At 40.6% G+C, this 21,064-nt stretch overlaps 1 protein-coding gene across 2 annotated transcripts in view; it reads right to left on the bottom strand.

The window, feature by feature from the left end:
* gpc1b (glypican 1b) overlaps window positions 1-8,714 on the bottom strand; it is a 61,589-nt gene extending 52,875 nt beyond the window's left edge. The window contains exons 1-3 of one of the 2 annotated variants that reach the window (XM_006786545.3): window positions 8,697-8,714; window positions 8,434-8,518; window positions 7,708-8,277 (exon numbers count right to left, since the gene is read on the bottom strand). In XM_006786545.3, coding sequence (XP_006786608.1) covers window positions 7,708-7,882 — 175 coding nt within the window. In that variant the 5' untranslated portion in view covers window positions 7,883-8,277; window positions 8,434-8,518; window positions 8,697-8,714. Of the gene's footprint in view, window positions 1-7,707; window positions 8,278-8,429; window positions 8,519-8,696 lie in introns of both variants that reach the window. The other variant, XM_006786546.3, reaches the window with a different exon arrangement.
* Window positions 8,715-21,064: the final 12,350 nt, after the last annotated feature.

The following is a 21,064-nucleotide window of genomic DNA, read 5'->3' as shown; positions in this document are numbered from 1 at the left end:
CCCATTTCAGCTTTTTTTAAATATGTTTGTAGATATAAGCCTGACAGCTGTTTCCATGGTTTCTTTTAATTATAATGCGTATACAGAACTGGATCTGAAGTGAAGGAAGCGCTTAGGAGTGTGCTGAAGCTTCACAAGAAGCATTAGTGAGAAAATGTAGCTGCCACACACAAATCATTTCAAACAGTGGAATACAAAGCATTTCCTAGTCATATGGCTCAACACTTAGCTGACATGTGCATTCTTTCTCTGCTTTAAAACTAACATCTTGGGGAGTGGGATGGTCTGTAAGAAAAAACAATAATTTGATCATCATCTTGGGCTGTTGTAATCTCTAATCGGCATTTTTTCATAGGTTTCATTGATTATTTATTTCAGGGATTCATGCACAGCCTGTTAGATTTATAAACTCAGGCAACAGGAAAACAAATCAATCAATAAAATATAAAATAAAATACAAGCTGAAAATTTTTCTTTCTTTAGAAATCACTATTTTTGAAAAAATCTGCTCCAAATACCCAATAAACAGATAAATGTATCATCAAGACAAATAAATTGGTAATCACAATCAAACAGTCAAATGAATACTCCAACTGCATACATGCGTTTGCATCTACTAAATTTGTTGCTGTAATGCTGTATAGGCATAGGATTTCCCCTCTGAGGAGCGTCTTAGCTGAAGTACAAAGATCTCCCAGCATACCCTTTGGTTCACACCTGCAGACGGAATATATGTGTGTTTTCTAGGGTGTGTCACATTGCAAAAACAAGAAAGAAAATCATACTGCACGACCTCAATTGAAACGGCAGTAGCCATTGGTTTGTGTTTGAAGCAGCTGGAGTAACAGAAAGAACGCTCTCATACAGCCATAGCAAGATCCTTGACACTTCAAATTCTCGCCTAAACTAAAGAAAGCACCGCTGGAGGGGACATGAGTCGAAGCAGCATGGCAATGGTACACATGCACATTAACATAACTGAAGAAAAGGCTAAATACAAATGTCTGCAGTCATGCACAAACACAGTTTTGCACATGAGGACAGAAAATGAAAAGAAAGCAGTTTTTAAACTCTAGGAGCCGTGCACGGTGCACACATTCACGGCACACCCACAAACGAAGCTTCACTTCTAGGCTCGTGGAGACACCGGGTACACATGTGCACACACATCTGCACCCAACCTTCCCCTTTCCCTGCTCCACTATCCCCCACTCGCTTCCACACACATAGAAACATACACACAACTAGAGACACTGAAGGAGCTTGCTGTGATGAGGGAATAATTCTCCTTTTGACACAACCAATTCCTCTGAAGACAAAAGACGAATCATACACTGACACACTGCAGCCCTCTGAGGGAAGCAACACACAAGCCCCTGATTCCACACACACACACACACACACACGCCCGATGCAAAGACACCGCCATCCCCTGTTATCTGTGCTGTCATCTGTGTGTCTGCTGTTTCTGTGTGTGCTTTCATATAGAGGGCTCTACATGTGAAGTCCTTCTCTCGCATTTGATAAGTGACAGTGAACATAAGACAAGGGGAGCCCAAGATGAGAGAAGAGGAAGTGGTGGCTGTCAGTGAAACTCACGTAGGTCAGAGAGGAAGCAGATGATGCTTGTCAAGGTAGTACATCACATTCTAAAAGCCAGCCACCAGTCTCTCAGAGCACCTCAATTTCTTACCTTTTACAAGGTGTGGGAAATAGTTGTCATTTTCTGACATTAGTCATAGGAAGTGAAAGCAGAAATAACAGCAGGTTGGTTAGTCTGCCAAAAAAAATGAGTCAAATTAAGTAGTTGATGCTTTCCTCCGGCACATTTGCATGTTTCTAACAGGCTTTTCGAGAATAAACAGTGATTACATAAGGACTTTTTTTTAAAAGAGGTTGTTTTCCTTTAACCGTTTTCCTTGTCATAATTTATCATTTTTTTTGTGTGTTATATTTATTTATTTTGTTTTCTTACAGTTGGTTAAGAGGGCGGGGCAGGACAAGAAAAACCAAGCAGACCAACCAGGGCAGGCCAAGTCAGTCAGCAGTCCATCTCTCTCCCTCTGTCTCTCTGTGTGTGAACTTCAAACATGCTGTGGTCTGTTTCATGCTCCCTGCAGCCCATTATGGCTTAATGCTTCAAGAGGCTTCTTACTGACTTCAGCATTTAACAACTTTGGTGTTTTCAGTTGGTACACTATCACACACACACACACACACACACACACACAGAGAGAGAAATGCACGCTCACAAACACTCTAGTGCTACACACAAACAAGCACAGACAGGAGCACAGATGCAGGAATTGACAGACTTTAAACTGCAGCAGAGTTATGAGCCTGCATGCTGTGATACTGAAACAACTGTTGCTTTTGCTTTAATCTGTTTGAAGAGGAAGACCAACAGAAGCATGGGGCTTTATGCTGACATCAACCTTCAAATAAGCTTCAGCTCTCTTATCTTCGAGTCAGTTAATGAGTTCCATTCATATGTAATTCTGTGTGATCAATTAGTTATCCAGCATAAGGAGAATAAAAAAAACCACATCAGTGGGAATAAGGGATAGAGATAGGGCTAACACTTATCTCAACACACACAGTATTTTCTATTTATGTTTAAGTTTGCTGAGTCCCTTTATCTACAAAGAGTCCTTTATAGAAAAGGGACTACACGTGTGATCGTTTATCCATCCGGCTTACATGCTTGCATAACTTGTGCATTGCAGACTTGCAATGTTGGATGTGTTAGTGTTAAAGTGTAATGAAATTCAACCTAGTGAGATAATTTAAGAAAAAAACTATATTTTTTTCTTTTTCTTTTTCTACTACATAAGAATACTTAAGGCAAAAATGAGCCAAATACACCTAAAAAACATGTAACTTAAGATATTAGGTTGTTATATTAGTAGAATTTCAAACTCAATACAGATACCCAGAACAATACAAGCTATTTAATACCACTGTCAGAACCAAGGGGGAAAAAATGACCAGTGTGATAGCGTTAAATTGCCATCAACAGACAGACAGAACAGACATTTGGAGCACCAACATTAACATTGCCATTTTATTATTAGCCCTAGCTGCTAGCCACTACCTTAATGATAACAGATGGCTAATGTGGCTATGGGGTAACTGCTAACAGTTAAAGAGCTAACAGTTAAAGTGTGCCAGCTCAGTTAACATTTATGGGAACTATTCAATACTTCAGTGTTGTTAAAACTGGAGCTTTACTGACTTTAATCTAGAATTCCCACATAAAGTGTTGTTCAGTGTTGTGAACATCAACTACTTCAGCTGGTAGCGAAGAGACAGGCCTGCCTGCGTGCATTTGTGAAGTGTGCAAACTGGAAATGCTAAAGACTGCACTGCTGGTATTGGCACTTTTGCAAATGACTAATGTAATCTGACTGCCTTTTTTTTTTTAGAATCCATCAGTGTCTGAGTACCGATTTTTTTATTTGTTTTGACAATCCTGCTTGGACATGGACGTGACAAGAATACGTCCACCTGCAGTCACATTTATGCAACACGTGTATTTAAGCTGAGATGTTGCATTTAAAGCATTATTTCCACAAATATTAACCATACATCTAATCACCGTGCAAGTATTTTGATGGCTATATGTATAGAGACTGAGAACAGAGACCCTGTGACTGCTTTTACCGAGTGTGGTTTCATTATATGCTTCACAGCAAAGGAAACTAACAAAGGGGGGAAAAAAGTAAATGTAAAACGTAAAACTAATATTTCAGTAGTGCAAAGTGCTTAACCAAGCTTGTCTTCATTTCCTGCAAACACACTTTCATTATAGTATAGCTCTTTGCTGTTACAATAACATAATGCATCCACTTGAGAGTAAGCTAATAAGAACACAGTGGGACAATGATGTCCAAATAATCTGTAAAACTGTGGAATTATTTTTTGTATTATCCTTACTGGCATGAGAGTACATTGCTGAGGGTGCATAAATGATACGACACCACAAGCGTCTTACTGCAACTTTCCAAATATAATCTATATTTTAATAAAATACCCATTTACTTTGGGAGGCTTTTTAGCCTTTATTATGATAGGACAATTGAAAGCCCTATCATAAAAACCCCAGAGCAGATTTGAACATGGGCCTCTGCAATAGCCATACAAAAGATAGTGTTGCTCAAGATAGTGAGCAATACTAGCACCCATAATTTCACCATTTACTATGTGTTTGCTGTTGTGGAGTTGATTTTGCAGCCTTTCTGTGGCTTGCCAGCTTCTTTTTTTTTTTACTGGCAATGGACTTCTTCTACGTTTAACCTCTGGCTTAAAAGAGGAGTAAGGGGAAGCAAACACTCTTAGCAGCCAGTATTTTAGCCTTAGTCAAAGAGATGAGAGGAGTGACCAGCTTTTAACTTCAGTGCTACTTTTTTCCCCTAAATTCTGAGCGAAGCTGTCGAGTTCAAAACATTCTCATACTTCTCATGGTGGGCTGCCATACAGACCAGTCCATATTTCCAGCCACAAGCCAGTCTTTAGTCAAGAAGAGTTCCTAGCAGCCTTGGTAAATAGCAGTCCTACTGTATCATTAGCCAAACACTGGTTATAATGACACTCCAGAGCACTGTGCAACTCACAGTCAGTGTGTAGCAACCAGCAACCAACAACACAAATACAGCATGGGAAAATCAATGGCATACCAAAATGTTACCAGCCTTCCTGCAGATGTCTCATACAGCTTGTCTCTTTGTATAGGCTTATGTGACATTGAGGATCTAACGCTCGGTGGCTGCCAACTGCTTTCAAAGAGTGCCTGGCGCCTCTCTCTTTAAGAGCCGATGAGAGAGAAACACAGAGAGATGAAGAATGTCATCCCCTGAAAGACAACAGGATAAGTCATCAAGACTGTCATGATGGGGTGGGACAGGGAGGGGGCGGCGCAGCGAGGAGACATAAAAATCAATCATCCATTTTTTTGGTAAACATGGATCAAAAAAAAAGCTGTTTCCAAAACTGATTACACTCTACAGAGCTGAAATAGCATCATCATGCTCATTTAAAAGCATCAATCAGCTCACTTTAGCCCCTGTGAACTTGTTTAAGGAGCTCAAATTATAGTTCCCCCATGGTCCGGTAAGCATTATGTCAACACAGCGATAACAAACAGCTCACCCTTAACTCAATAGCTCTCCTCCTCGTGGCTTTTTCTGCAGGGCAAATTACTTAAGAGTAGGGGACTATCCAAGATGCTAAAGGAGGCACAACCATGTGATATCTAGGAACCTTTGTTCACTGCTGACTGAGGAAAATCAGATGGAGCCTGTGATATGGGGTCAGATTTACTGCACATGTATACTTAATGCCTTAAAAAAAGTCAAATTAACAGAAATGAACTTAGTTCAGAACTTGTCTCTTCAAATTTGATTTACCTAGATGTCCGCACTCCATGCTCAAGATTTATACATCTTAAAAAAGAAATTTAGTGTTTGGCTCATAACTGCACGAACTGCTTTCTGTGCCTGAGTAATAATTATTTCATAAACTGTGCCTTGGCCATGAAAAAAGGATTTGAAAGTACTAAAAGTGGACATCATTTTCACAGTTGGAATGCAACTCTTCCTCCCAAAACCGAGTCACTCAGCATGTGACCTTGAGTCAGGCCCAGCCAATACTTTACGCTGATCGAACCCCCGTGTCACAGCAGGAAACAAACTCTGCAAATGTCAGAGATCAACTGCAGCATTCGGGCGGCTCATATTTTGGAGGAATAAATGGAGCACCTGAAGTGTATTTTATGCTAGAGAACAAAAATATAGAGACACAAGGAAAGTATTGCTGATGTGCAAAGCCTATCCATTGTCTCATCTGTCTTTTTTCTCATCCTCAGTTCCTGTGTGTCCCTCTCCTCTCTCACTGAGGAGGCATTGACCCCAAACTTAAGTAAGCTCCACGTCATTGATTGAAACAAGTGATACAGTTAATGTCGTGACAAGACAGATTCCCTCTTTAAAGCATTATGGATTACAGACATTTAGAAGAAGGGGGTATCTCTAAGGAACCAGGGCTGGTGTTAATTCCATCAATTGATTTATTCAATGTGTCTGTCAAGTAAATGAGAAGTGTCCACTTACCACTTGGCCCTTTACTGCTAACTAAAGATAAATGGAGTGATGATTTTTTTTTTTTTACAGTTTCATCTGCTTTCTATAGCACTGTCAAATTTGATCTTTTCAACTACCCTACCTAAGAGTGTAATCACTTGAAAGGATCTACTTTGCGTTATCGTGCTCCCCATTCACACTCATCCTGTTGCCTCTCAGAGAGAGCTCAACATTAAGCAGAAAACTAAGAGAGTTTAAAAAGAATATCTGACTTTTCTAAACCACATCCCCCCCCTTTTTTTTCCTGCATCCACACTGTGTTCTGTTAGAACTTAACCGGAAAACACATCACAGTTTTGTGCAAGGGTCAAGGGTGTGAGATGCGTGACACTCTTGTCTCAGAACTGTTCAGTCTGTGCTGACCAACCTCTCAATCTTCACAGGGGAGGCGAGTTTATCTGCTGCTACTGGCTCTCGGGACGGGGAATTGGACAGTGGAGGAAAAAATATATAGTGTATGTCAATCTGGGATAGGAAAAGATGTCTTTTTGCAAAATCCAAATGTAAATTGAGTAGATTGCTTTGTATGTGTTGCCATCTACATCTTTTTTTTTTTTTTAACTTTTTTTTGAAAGGCACTCGCTGCATTCAGAGTCTGCGGAAATGGAAAAAGTTCAAAAAGAGTTTAAAAGTGAGTGATGTTCCATCTGAATCTACATAAAAAACGGGACCATGAGCATAGGTGTCCTGTCCTTGCATGTGTGATACTGTAACTGTAGAGCAGAAAAGTGTGTGTGTGTGTGTGTGTGTGTGTGTGTGTGTGTGTGTGTGTGTGTTTATATGCTTGAAAGCATTGCACTGAATTCCAGGGGAGGCAAACATGCAATCATCTAAACTGCAAAGGGGCTTGTGACTGCCTTACATCAGCCCCTGAATGACACAGTGAGCAGCATCATATTTGCATGGTTACAGCACATGGTCAAGTGACTGGCAATTTATAGGCTGGCAATTCCCCACAAGAGGATGACACAGTTTAAAGAAGAGGCAGAATTAGGGAGTGTCTTCAGGAGTTAGCAGCTTTTTTTTTGTTTGTTTCTCTAATGAAGGAAAACTGAAAGTGAAGCACATATCATATATCTGTGTTTCCAAAATGCTGAGTGTGGGATGATTTCTCATAGTTTTGATCAGGAATCAAATAGACAGAATGCCTGGGCTGTCATACTATCTTTTCAAAGCAGTGTTTCATCTTAAGACATACAGAGCTCTTGTGCTTTACCATGTGACATGAAAGATGGATGTCTTCTCTGCTTTCAGTTACACCAGAAAAAAAAAAAAGAAAAACTTTTTGATGAAGGCACCGTTGAGTTTCAATTTCCTATAGATCCTCTGTGAGCACAAAATTAAGAGTTTGTGAACCAATGTCATTTATACACAACTTGGATATACACAGCCTAGTGGTGACTTTGTCCCAATCATCTACCATTCTTAGAGGGATTTCGCAAAGAGATTATGATACTGTTTAAAGCAGCTGTGTGGCTCTTACGGGTATAATTAACGTGTTTTTGCGTGTCATTTACAGTTTTAGGGGTAAAGATGAGGTGTAGTGCGCACAACACGAACAAAAGCTTACCTGATATTTCAAACTGAGGGACATCTTCCACAAGGAACCCCTTTCCTTTGTAAAACACCTTGATATCAGAACAACTCCGGGCTTTGCTCGTCCCTTTTTCCCCATAAGCTGGTGCCGTTAGAGAGCACACTGCCAGCGCCGCTATAATGAAGGAATCCATGCCGGCCGACCACATAGAGTCTAATTGTGTCTATGGACTCAGTCAAGTGCAAATCCGACCGAAGACCGAGTTCTACTCGGAGTAGCAGACTCCCGGCTTCTTTAAATTGGGGTTGCTTGGCCCTGTTGTGCGTAAAATATCCTCCACCTTCCTGTCTTCCCTCTGCCCCTTCAGTGCGTCTGCTAAGTCTGTGTCTGCACTCCGCACACTGCTGCCGGCACAGGAGCGATTCCTCCAAGCGCAGAGGTCCCGTCTCTTCTCACTTCTAAAGCTGGCCGATGTGAAGAGGGCAGGAGCTTTCTTTCCCCCCTCAATTAATCTTCTCACGCAGATTGCCAAAATAAGCGCGGGTCTCTTCTCTCGTATATCCAATGATTTTCTTGTCTTCTCTCTCTTTTTTTTTGGCTTACCTGCTCGGAGAGAGGCGAAAGATAAAAAAACAAAAACAAAAAAAAAAACAGGTTACCCGTTAGCCGCTTTTAAAAACAAAGAAACAAAAAAAATAGTCAAAATTGCAACGTGCTGGTTAAAAACCACGCAGCTATGTTGTGTTGATTCATACCTACCGGTGACGAGCTGTGTAAAGAGATGTACAGAGGCAAGTACCGCAGCTCAGGGGTTTCTGGACGATGCTGTGCCAGCGCTACCACTCTGTGGAATGAGAAGGAGGCGGAGAGAGAGGGAGAAAGGGGAGAGCGAGGGAGAGAGAGAGAGAGAGAGCGAGAGAGAGAGAAGGGGGAGCGCATAGGTTTCATGATACTCTTCCAATTTTTGTTTCATTCTGTTGTATCTATTAGTTATTTTTGGACACGTTTCAGAGTAAACTTACAGTTTAACAGGTTTGTTTAGCTCTGTGAAGCCTCCGAGGCATCCTGGTAGTCTGTGCACGATAAGGTGGTCTGGATCTGAGTTAAAGAACGTCCTCTACGCCTCTGACAGCTTGTTAGCCACCGACCAGGTGTCACAGATGAATTGTGGGCCGGCCCTTGCGCCCAGGTGCCCACCCACAATACAGGTCATCCATGAGAAGCGTCTCCTCCAGTCTGCAGAGCATTTGTGTACATCACTCCTCAAGGTGCAATTACTCCGCCAGCAAGTCATTACCTGCCTTGATGCCGTTCCCAGCTTACCTGTCACCCGCTGAATGCCTTCGTTAACTTCATTTTCTGTACGTGTTAATATCCATGAACAAGCCCGAGAATGTTTTTAAATTGCTTTTAGGCCTCATGTGACCTTTTGGGCATCAAACAAGCTTTTATTATATGTCAAGTAATGACCATTCACGCCCTATTGGTTTATTGTAGCATAGATGCCAAAATAACAAAAAGTTGAAAAGATAATCTACATTTTTAGTTTATTCATTAGATTTAATAGGATCGGTGACTTCCAACACTGCAGGCAGTGTTTCTTTCTTCCTTCCATTTTTCCTTCCTTCCTTCCTTCCTTCCTTCAGAGAGCCAGAAATAGAAAGGGCTGTTAGAAGAGTGCAAGCCTCATAATAATACCTAATAACCTAATAACCACGCACACCTAATAACCACGCACGTGGGCATAAGATGAAATTTGAAAAAAAAATAAAATTGTGGGATTGTTTTAATGCAATACACAACTTTTTCAAAAAGCCTTCAACTGAGTCAAGGATATGGATGTCTGGATTTACATTGTGTCACATAAATTAAGAGACATATGCAGTTACTTTACTTAAAATAATATCCCATTAGTCATTTCAGTGCGTGAAACTGAATCAGACAGTATTTAATGGTGTCACTCCCGTGGGAGATGCTTTTTAAAGGCTTGTTTGCACAAGAAGATGCCTCTGCAAATCATCTCACCGACACATGGGAAAAAAAACCTCCCGTGCAGTCCGTGCAGTAAGTGGGCATCGTCTGACAGATAGAAAAAACGAACTGAAAGGCAGAGAGAGAGAGAGAATGGGAGAGATCCACATGGCATGCACAGTCATTTCCTGCCTCTAAATCATTCTATTTATGTAGACTGACTATGTTTATGAATCCATTAGGAAATGTGACTCTATAATTAGTCTGTTCCTCATCACTGGATGTGTCCAAACAAAAAGGACAGAATCTCCCATATCACCAAATGACAAATGGTTGCGCTCGCTGCCCATTATTGCAGCTCTAAAATGAGTGGGCATGAATTACACCTTCGCTCTGCAATGTCAAGTGTCTTCCTCATATTTGCTCATGTGTGGAGTTTTTTTTTTTTTTTTTTTTTTGGAAAATCACCATTGCAGTTAGTCTGCTAGAAGTTCAGGAATGTGCAGCTCTGTGCCACACAGCAGACCGAACCCACTCGCTAATTATGTGTAATAATGTTGCTTCACTTTTCTTGTTGCTCCGAGGGAAAAAGCAGGCAGTGCTAAGCACATGTGGCCAGAGGTTAAGTCTGGTGGGCTCAAAGTGTGTCAGCAATAATATGTCAGCCAGTATTATATATGGGTTTGTGTATGCCTGACCTTTATGTGTATATGTGTCTGTGTCAAAGGCGGTTGGTGTGTGTAATGTGAGTTTATGTGTCTGACTGGGACCCACATGTGGCCATAGGTCGGCAGAGCTGTCGGAGAACTGATTGGCCCTCTACTGTCTGGCATCAAGATTATGTAATTAATGCTCAGTAAAGCCACAGAACAGCCATGTTTTCTTCAGGCTGCCTCTCATTGAAGTTTTATTGGCTCTGACCATGAAAGGCCCCCTAATGAAGGGCAGGATGCTGGGGGAAGTTGAGGAGACTGGGGAGAGCAGATGAGGGGAGGCAGAATGGTAGCAAAGAAAGAAGAGAGCATGGGGTGAGAGGCCACTCATTTTAACCTACTTGTGCAGTAATTATGTGGTGAGCATTTTCAGGGCGCAAAGAGGGTTTATAGTGAAAATTACAATTGCATCTCTACAGAAATACTATAGATGTTAGACTAAATCTTCCGAGAAAAAAACCCTCGCGCTTGGTTCGAAACTGGATAGTTTTAAAGGGAAATTTTTACGCTTTCCTTCAGAAAAAAATTGCAGCAAATTAAACGTCTTTTAATGACATAGCATAGTATAAATAAATTATGCGGGGAAAAGTATTGGGCCAAATATCTTAATCTTTGAATTCAGGTGTTTTCGGTCTTGTTGTCACATGATTATAAAGTCAAGCACCTAGCTGTGCAGTGTGTCTTTGCAAGCACATGTGCAAGAATGAGTCACCCTAAGAAAGCTTACCGAATTCAAGCACGGTGTGTTAATAGGATTGTGGCATCCATTGTGGCAACAAGACAGTTTGTGAAGTTTCTTCCTTTCTAGACATTCCACCATCAGCTGTAAGTGCAATGGGAAGGATTTAGGAACCACAGCCACAAAATGTTAGACCACATAAAGTTACAAGGGGGGGGGGGGTTGCCAGCTGCTGAAACGCGTAGTGCATAAATGTTGCCAATGCTCTTCTGGCTCATAGTTCTAAGCCTCATTTCACTTTAACATCAGCATGAACACTGAGTACCAGGAGCTGCATGGTGTGGATTTCCACAGCAAGCAGCTCCTGTAGTACTTTTGTTCATATACTGTGTAATAAACTGTTAATAGTTATCAGTAAATTGCCCATTTAAAAGGTTACTGCAGTTTACAAGAGTATGAAGAAATCACAGTAGTTTGTATTTTTAAGACAGTTGATCCATTACGGAGTTCATTGGGACTCCACTATTCCATTTTTTGTCCACCCAGTTGCAGCAACAGTAACCCTGAACCCCAACTCAAGGGTTATCTTATCAGAGCTGTTGCTGTCTGTTGTCAGTACTTCCTCTCCTCCTTTGACTTTGTCATTGCAACAGATTTACAGTTGGACCAGTTTGTTTTTCGTTAGGGATAGCCATGTTGAAATGTGATACTAAGCATTATTAGGCTCACCTCTGGGGCTTTAACAAGTCATTCTCCCACTGCATTGCCTAATAAAAGATCAATAAACAGAACTGTAATTTGAAGGGAAACACTGGGTAATAAATCACTTTGAAACTGACTCATTTGTAGTAATTAAAGAAAATGGCTTTGCCTTGTATAAATATTCATATTTAGGAAAGGAATTTTATGTAAAATGGTTTGGAATAAACTTAAATTGTAATTTTATTTTCCCCCAGCAGCCTTTAGATTACTGTACAAGGTTCTACTTTCTGCCTCTTAATAACTGGACTGAAACGTGCGTGCTAAAATTTATTGCTGTCAAATGCAAAACCTCTGTGTTTTCCAATTTAGTTTCATTGTTTGTATAAGAAAAGTAATTGTGAAAACTGCACACGTTAATGTCAGGTTTTCTGGGAAATTCCCCATTGACTGTAAGGTCTCCATTGCGTGGCACCTTCTGAAAATGAAAACTAAAGGAGTGGAAAGTTGTTCTTGAAACCACATCTAGATTTCAGCAGTGTGAGTGCACTCGGGTCTCAAAGGGGTTAAAACATTGCTTGAGAGACAGAAAAAGCAGTGGCAAAATCTCTTATTATGTATTGGCTTTTCATTTCTTATGGCATCATTGTATTACTGACTGTGTCCATAGTTATATTGCGCTTATACAGCATGCAATTTCCATATATTTTCAAGTATCTACATAAATAGGCAATATCGTCCTTCTGCTGAAAGTCAGCTAACATATGTTACTGGCGCTCTCATCGCACCCTCTAATAGAGTTTTATGAAGACATTAAAGACAGAAAGAGCAGGTTAAAGCCAGATCTGATAAAAGGCACACACAGACACACACAAACACACACCCCTGACAAAATGTGATGTAGTGAAGGAACTGCAGCAGTGGCCAGTGTACAGGGCTCCCGGCCAGGCCTCAGCAGGGTTTTTATGTAAATATAAGTGTGCTGTTTCAACAGATGTAATCGGCCTTTAGAGCGAGATCATTGTGTCCTCTCCCTAAAACCAGTCTCATCCCGGGCTCTTGCAGATAGCATCGATTCTGCATCCTCTCTGGGTTTTTATGTCAACCATTAGCCAGAGTTCAGCACATTCACTGAAGTGCTCAAGTGTGTGTGTATGCATCACTCACTTGATCTGTCTCCCTCCTTTCTTGTTTCTCAGTCAATGCCTCTTTGCATCAGTCAGTTTCATTTACATTTTCTGTCTTCTTTGCCATTTTTTGCGTGGCGAGTCCAAACGATCATACCTACATCCTTACACGTTTAAACACTTTAAAAAACAAAAGTTTGAGTTGTTTTAAAGCTTGTTTTTTCTTCTTGCTAGCCATTTTGATCTACTTTATTGTCCCCTTGATCACATTGACCCAGCATCTGTCTGTGCACACGCAGCTTCCAGAAAAACCTAGATTTGCCCATCTCCAAACACGGAGCCCTCCACAGTTGCCAAAGATGACAGAAAAAGGAGAAATGTTGATGGTTAGTGCAAAGGGTAGACAGATTATATTGTAGAGAAAAATGAGAAATAGCGAAGGAAACTGGGGGTGGGTGAGCTTATGAGGCAAGATAAGGAGGGGAGAGAATATGATGATGGATGACTTAGGGAAAATGACAGAGAAGTGAGCTGAGGGGAGAAAGCGGCAGGGAGGGATTTGCATTCAGAATGGTGAGGATAAAGTGCAGGAAATAGAAGAAATAGAGAACTTTCAGTGAACGGGAGCGGGGAAAAAATAATTGGAATTATGTGAAAATGGCAAATGGTCCTTTGATTCTTTGGGTTGATCTCGCAAACAGGCACTGTCGTGGATGAGAAATGTCCCCCGTGGTGTGTTGCGTTGTGCTTTTGTATGTCTCTGTGGGCATCCTGGCACTGTTGCTGCTCAGTAATCTGAGCACATTCCAGTCTTTTCCATGCATGGAGAAAATCTTAGGTACACCCCACAAAATGCTTTCCCAGAAATGACCACAGGACAGAGCGGCGTCCATGAAGTCTAATTGAAACACCACTTTCAATACCTTTCAATAATGATCACTGAACACATTTTTGATTTTGTTTTTTGTTGACAGTGACTTTATTAAAAAAAGGCAACAAAAACAAACAAACCCCAAAAGCACTGCAACGTAGCAAGCCTCTCTAATGCATACACAATGACAGACTGTACCCATGTGGCAGTGGTGTAACCTCATTCTTCCAACTTCATTCAATTACCTGCACACTATTTTTAGACGATCAGTTCTCCTTTTCTATATCTCATATGTCTTTTGGAATGAATGAACTGCTCCTCTCATCTGTCTCTTGCTGTGAAAACTCATAAGCTTATGTGACGAGATGACAAAATCTAAAATTTATGATAACCTCTTATGACTAACTCTCACACAAGTAATGATATATACTTTTAACCGGTGTGTTGGTAAAAGTCCATCTGGTCCTTTTTGGTTCCGATCCCTTTCATGTATCTAATTTAGGCTATTCTATGTTGTGTAAAGCTAAAAAGCATGACGCAGATTTTCCAATCTTATGTTGCTTCTGTCCTAAACTAACATAGTGGTTTCAAATTGAAAGTGAATGTGCATTTTTCATGCATTTTTCTTTGTGTGTTCATTTGAACCAAATGCAGTATTAGGAAACAAAATAGCAAGTTTGGTGGTTAATATTTTCCTGGGAATATTTTTTTTTACAGTGACCTTGATATCATAACAGAAATTGAAACAGTGATTCTGGCTGCAAAACTTCAATCTTGATACATGCAAAAGGCTCAGAGTCAGCTAAGCACGCATATCTTTTAGTCTGCTTCAGATCTTTGTTCAGATTGGCAGCATCTCCTTCTGTGGCCTCGGAAACAGTGGGGGGGCACATCTCTGTGGTTCTCAGCCCCCCTATGAGAAGTCCTACATTAATTTCCCACTAGAACAACTTCTATCCTGACATTCCTTCAACATTCCTCAGGCCTCCCCTGTAATGAAAGCATTTTATCACATGGCTTTGCCTTCATTTCTCCAATTTGTTTTTAAAAAGATAGATTGCATGAAAAGTGGGATGCATAAAGCGTTGCCTGGGTTTGATGAACAGACACATGTACACTAATAGACATTAAGTGCTTTTTCTTACCACAAATATAAATTGTCAGTATTCTCTCTGTTTAAAACAAAGCGCTTTTGAGAGCGCCCGAGCTTTGGTCGTGGTTTGTCTTAAGCCTTTTCTCTCGCCCACACTGATCAGAGTGAAGCTGCTAATGGGGAATTGCCATTTAGATGGATTGTTCACTTAGCGTTCCCCCCTTATGGCTATGTAAACTGGACTCTAAAACAAATCTAGTCTGTAAATCTGTCAAGTGAGACACAGTCTTTCTTTTGTTGGATTTTAAATGAAGCTGTATTGATGTGTGTATACACTCCAGAAGTGGAAAAATGCTGGGTGCGTCACCACTGATGAGTTTTTCATCATTTACAGCAGCAAATGTGACTAACATATGGCTACACAGCATGTAATGTTGTCACCATCAGTGAAGCATGTGTGCCCATAGTGGGGCGGTATTTCTTTTGGGCCATCAGATGGAAAAGAGGCACTTTTTATGTATGTCACTTCTAACTACAAGACTATCTATAAGTATAGCTTGACAAGGAGAGTAACACGTCAAGTAAACTCTCCAATAGTTTGATTAATAGGAGGTTTTGGCAAACTTCTTCCATCTTAGCAGTTATGTATAGACCAGAGCTGGTAGGTACCCAGTGCTGTTTTCTCCAGTTGGGACATCAAAACTCAACTAAGTAAAAACATACAGTTCAAGTTAAAACTTTTTCAACAGGTAATCAGTGAAGAAATCAGCTATAGTTTCACTAAAGTTGGCAAACACAGTTTTTCTTTAGCTACTTTTATATTTTAGAGAAAAATGTTGTTACATGTTTAGTTTACATTTTCAGGTCACAAATGACAAATAAATATTCGGTGTGACCACCTTTGTTCTTCATTGTATCCTGAACTCTCTTAGGCAAGCTTCCTTGTCATTTCCTTAAGTATTCTTTACGAATAGTTCTCCAAGCTTCTCTGAAGGACATTCAAAGTTCTCTGTTGGATGTTGACTGCCTTTTGTTTCTCTGTCAAGATGATCCCTCATTACTTGAATAATGTTTAGGTCTGTGCTCTGGGGAGACCAATCCATGACTGATAGTGTGTTACATTGCACTGGCAGTGTGTTTGAGGGTCATTGTCATGTTGAAAAATGAAGTCAGTTTAGTGGATAAAAAGCTACCTGTTTTTCTTCCTTATTTGTCGATTGACAGCCACCTTTCCATTTCTGACGAGGCTTAGGTAAACAGTAGATGAAACAGCTAAAGGTCCAGATGTATTTCTCAGCTCCTGTGTCAGGTCTTTGCTGGATTTTTCTTAAAGACATTACTTTAAGAGTTGCTTCATCTGCTGCATTGTTTTTAGGTCTTTTTTGAGGCTCCACTTGTCTAGTTACCTCGGTTTGTTTCCAGCTAAAAGCTCTTTAGGAATCACGTAGATGGTGTCAACATATCATTTCATACCTGTGTGTTGTGTTATTGTTGTCATTGTTTTTAATTCAACTAAAGAAAAGTGATAAATTTATGTGTTTTAAGTTTTTTGCTTTGTGTAGACAAAACACTGGTTCATCGTGTTTTTTATGCTTGAATGATTCATAGATCAATGTTGAGTGGCTGAAAAAAAGAAGAAAATCTTCAGAAAGTCCAGAGTAACAGAAAGTATTGCTCACGATCAGTCCAACAAAATACTTGAAATTGCACAATAATTGCTATCTCTCTCTCTTTTGTTCCATGGGATGTTAAGTCAACCTGAAAATTATGCAAGCCAAACTCCATCTGGTATGAAGAAGCGAAGAGAGGATATGTTATAAGTATGAAGGTGAAGCCCTAGTGGCTCTACAACATTGATTTTCTGTCTCACATCTCCTGAAGAGTCACATAGCAACAGAGACCTCTGAATCTGTAATCAGATCCCATCAATTGTGCTCCTGTCCTGGGCCACACACATGTGAACCACCATATAAGTAAATTAACCTGCACACACAAAGCATAACATCTATTCTACCATAATACGACACACTGACGTTAGATGTACAGAAGACAAATGAATGAGGAAAATCCAAACAAACTGATACAATAGTCAGCTACAATTTTCACCTCCACCCTGACAGGGACAGAAAGATGGGGATAGTGAATTGGAAAGGTGGAATGGCACCCAAGGGAGCAATGGAACATTCACACTGGTGCTCATCCATCTCCAGGACATGAGCAAGCTGGCTGCCTGTAGCATGCCAAACAGTGGACGCCTTGTAGAGAATTCAACATGAGCTGTAGGCCAGCCTCGTATATGTGTGGAAGACGTCCTTTTGTACACACATACTAACACACACAGCTGCTTCTTAAACTCCTCGATCTTACATTGCACACCAATGGTGACCCCAGCGATCTAACTGGAATGGGTCTGATGCTGGTGGAGCCACATTTCTCTAGCTGGCCATTGTCACATGAAGACAAAGTTACACTGTTTTGCTAACGGCCAGACTTTCCTGTTGACAAATGTTCAAGCCTCTATTCACCGCCTTACTAAGGCACACTACATTCTAATCATGCCCTCACCTTACACATCAGCTTAAAAACACCGATTTGAAACCTAGATTAGACGATAAGCAACCTTAAAATTAGGCTACAGCTTTTATTTTGTTAGCTTGCTAAAATGGCACTATTGTATCTAGCACCACTGCTCTAAATTGTGAGTAAAATTAACAAAAAACTTAAAACGGCCATGCTTTTATTTTAATATTATTTATTTCATTTATAAATTCACCATCATTAAGTAAAATCCAACTGAAATATATAAAATCAAATGTTTATTTATTCAAATAATGAATCATTAAGGAAAATGGGCTAGGTGTAAACTAGCTGTAGACCAATCAATTGCCTTTCATTTGACCAGATTCCATTAAATTAAACATTTTGCATTATGCTTAGTTAAGAAACAAAATTAAGGATTTGTTCTTAAAGAGTTTATTTCAAATCAAAACCTATATAATGCAACCACAAAGTTGAAACATTTAGAGATAGCAAAGTATTTTAAGACTGGTTTAAACAAAGATGCCATGGCAGTAACAGCATCTTGTTTACTCAAGCCCAGAATTTGCATTTGCATTGTAATTCGCATAAAAAGTTAGCAAATGATAATGCACGACGCTTTCAGAGCATGCTCAGTTTGTTGCTCTTGTTTGTTGCCTTTCTTAATGTTGTAACACCAGCTGCAATGAGATTCAACAGCTCTTGCTCACAGTTCTTTCTTTTGCCACAGATTACCTCTTCCCGTCTTTCCTTGTATGATGCTGAAAAAGTGTGACAGGAACAAGGTCTGAAAAATCTCTTCCCCTGTGGGTCTTATTAGTGAGTGTTTAAAAAGAGCGAGCTGTCCAATGCCAGTGTGGTGATTCAAGTCTGTCTCTATTTTTCTTTCATAACGGAGAGAATAATTTGGGATTCTTATGGGATAGGAAATGATTGCAAAGCTAAATGCCTGTTCATATTTGATGCTCTTCATACACAGAATGGCTGAGCAGAGGGAGTGATCTGATAAGTACAATGTTGAAAACAGCTCTTGACATGCACAAAAGCTTTGTCGATGCGTGCTGGCTTTTATTCTGTTTTATGTTTCAGAAATAAATTGTCTATCACTTCACAATAGCATTTTCCCACTATTGGACACAAATGACAACATTGTCATGCTCAGTGTCAAGAAAAATACACAATTTAATGCTGTCTTCTTGCCCACTGCCAGCAGAACTGTACATGATGTGAAACACAATTGACAAGTGAGACCAATCAGTGGTTTGGAGACAAAAACAAAACGAAAATAATCCATTATATCCTATTGCAGATTTGATCCCTGTCAGCATGTCCGAGGATCTTCTTGATGCTCTGTTGTGTTGAAAATGATTTAATTGGACTCAATTAGTCAGCTCAAAAACTCACTGATCATAATGCTAATTGGCCTGCGGAGCAGGGTGAAAGATCGGCATCCTGCAACGATGGCATGTGTTACTTTGTTGTAAGCACTGACAAACCTCTGAAGAGAGCGAAATTGATACATTGACGAGTGAAAGTCAAGAAGGAGAGCTGTGGTTAATGGCAGCCGCAGGTCCTCCTTCGTTTCTCCTCTGCCTCACCCAACTGCCCATTTTTGAAAAGCTATTTCCAGCGCTTTCCTTCTTCCTTTGCTCATCACTGTAATCCCCTTGCTGAAAAGGTAAGACAATCTGGGGGTGGTGGTTGGGGGTACTGTCACTGCCACCCTAGTATTGCACAATCAGCTTGAATTCAGAGAACATCTGAGGAGAAAAGGCAGGTACGAATCTTAAAGCTCAGTTTGCAGTCTGTGACGTGACTGTTCTTCGTCTCTGATTGTGTGAATTAGTGTTAGATCTACTCTTTACTATGCAGTAAAGATTTCTGCATGCATGTGTGCAGTGTGTGTGTGTGTGCAAGGATGTTTAAGTGTGTTCTGGCAAAGCCAGTCAGACAGAAGCGCTGATGTGTGCCATAGTTTAAAATAGCCCCGCCAGACAGACAGCTGAGCAGCTGTGACCTCAGGTCCCCTGCCCTGAACTTTCAGTTGCACTCAGTGACCACACTGTCTTTCAACGTGCGTAAATACGCAATGAATCATCTATAGTCTTTATCAAAACTGCTTAATGAATAAAAGGAGTGAAATAAAAGTTCCAAGCAATTATCAAACTAACTCTATTTTAGTTTCAGACTCATATTTTAGATTCTTCCATGGCTTTGTTCATCCAATGGCAGGCTTTGGTTTTGTCAGGCAGGAGCAATCCATCCCAATTACAGCTTGGGCAAAGAGAAGGCACGCTATGCACAGACAGACTGGGCACCCTCCTCTCTCTCCTCTGCAGCCAAGCAGACACTCAGTTTTATAGCAACAAGCATGAAATAGACTCCAAGGATCAAATACAGCGCGCGTGCAGTTGGAAGTGTGCATTTGCGAGACAGGGTGTGTGAATGAGATCATTTGTGTGTGCGTGCGTGTGTGCGTGACAGATGATTTTTGTGCACATTGTGTGCTTTAGTAAGGAAAGTGCTATTAGTTATATGCTCCTGGGCTGATGGCTAAAACAGTTGGAGGTGCGGTAAGGCTTGAAGCTCTGCTGTCACCTGATGCATTGCCATTTTGCATTTTTTTTAAATAACTAAAGATCATTGTTACACCGGAGACCAGTTATACCATCAATTCTAAATCCTTCTGACACTATGTAATTATTCTGGCTACATGCAGTGATGCTAAAATAACTCCCAAAACAGCCTCAGCCTGACATACAGCTGATTTAAACCATACCCTCACGCTATCTCGTTGGCAATTACTGTACTCTCAGCGTCATAGCACAAAAAAAAACATGTGCTTCTGCACTCCTTGTGCGTGCTTTGTGTTTGACTAAAAACAATATCAAGACTTCAGGGACAAATTAAGGGTAATTAAACTCGACGAGTAGGCAAAGTTCCCCCTCAGGAGTGGTCAACAGGTCAGTCTCACATGAGTGCAGTGAGCTGACGTCCTCCCTGTCATCATGACTGACGGTGCCAAACTGATTCATGTCTTCTGCACACTGCCTTTGCCTCTATTCCTGGAACAAACACAGACTGATATGTTTAGCAAAAGGCTTCCTAGATGCAAATAGAGAAGGTCAGACTGAGACAGCTTGCCCTGCCCATGCCCTCATAATTCAATCCTTGTCACTGCTGACCAGCTGCAAGCATGAACACACACTTTATCCTAAAAGCTAAGCTCTCCTGGCTCTAGCTGGTGCACAGAGATGATAGCTAGATGATATGGGTCAAACCATTGGAAAACAAATTACATCAACTTAGACCTTTTGCAGGCTCAGAAAGTATCTAAAGTATCGTAACCACCCCCCAAGTTTAAAATTTGTTTTTAAGGAACCAGGGCAACAGAAGTTGAGGCAATACAAAAAATAAAGCTCCTGATCATACACACTGGCCTTTGTATTTATAATGCAAATTGGGTTGAAGATGGATGTAGGTATGCTGAAAAGTGCATAGGACCAACAACAGGAAAGTCGGGGAAATGACCCAAGAGTATTAAATAAAAACACCTGTGTCGATGTGTCTCTAGTAGGAAGATCTGCTTTGTTCGTGACTGGTATTCTTTAAGGACAGGCTAGAGAAGCAAACGAAAGAGCAGAGCACTTTTAATAGAGCTCAACAACACTATATCATTCCCATACAAAAGAGACGAAA

This window comes from Neolamprologus brichardi, chromosome 18 (genome assembly GCF_056152115.1).
Source record: "Neolamprologus brichardi isolate AB-2024 chromosome 18, ASM5615211v1, whole genome shotgun sequence".
NCBI classification, from domain to species: domain Eukaryota; kingdom Metazoa; phylum Chordata; class Actinopteri; order Cichliformes; family Cichlidae; genus Neolamprologus; species Neolamprologus brichardi.
This window is presented reverse-complemented; position numbering and strand designations above follow the sequence as displayed.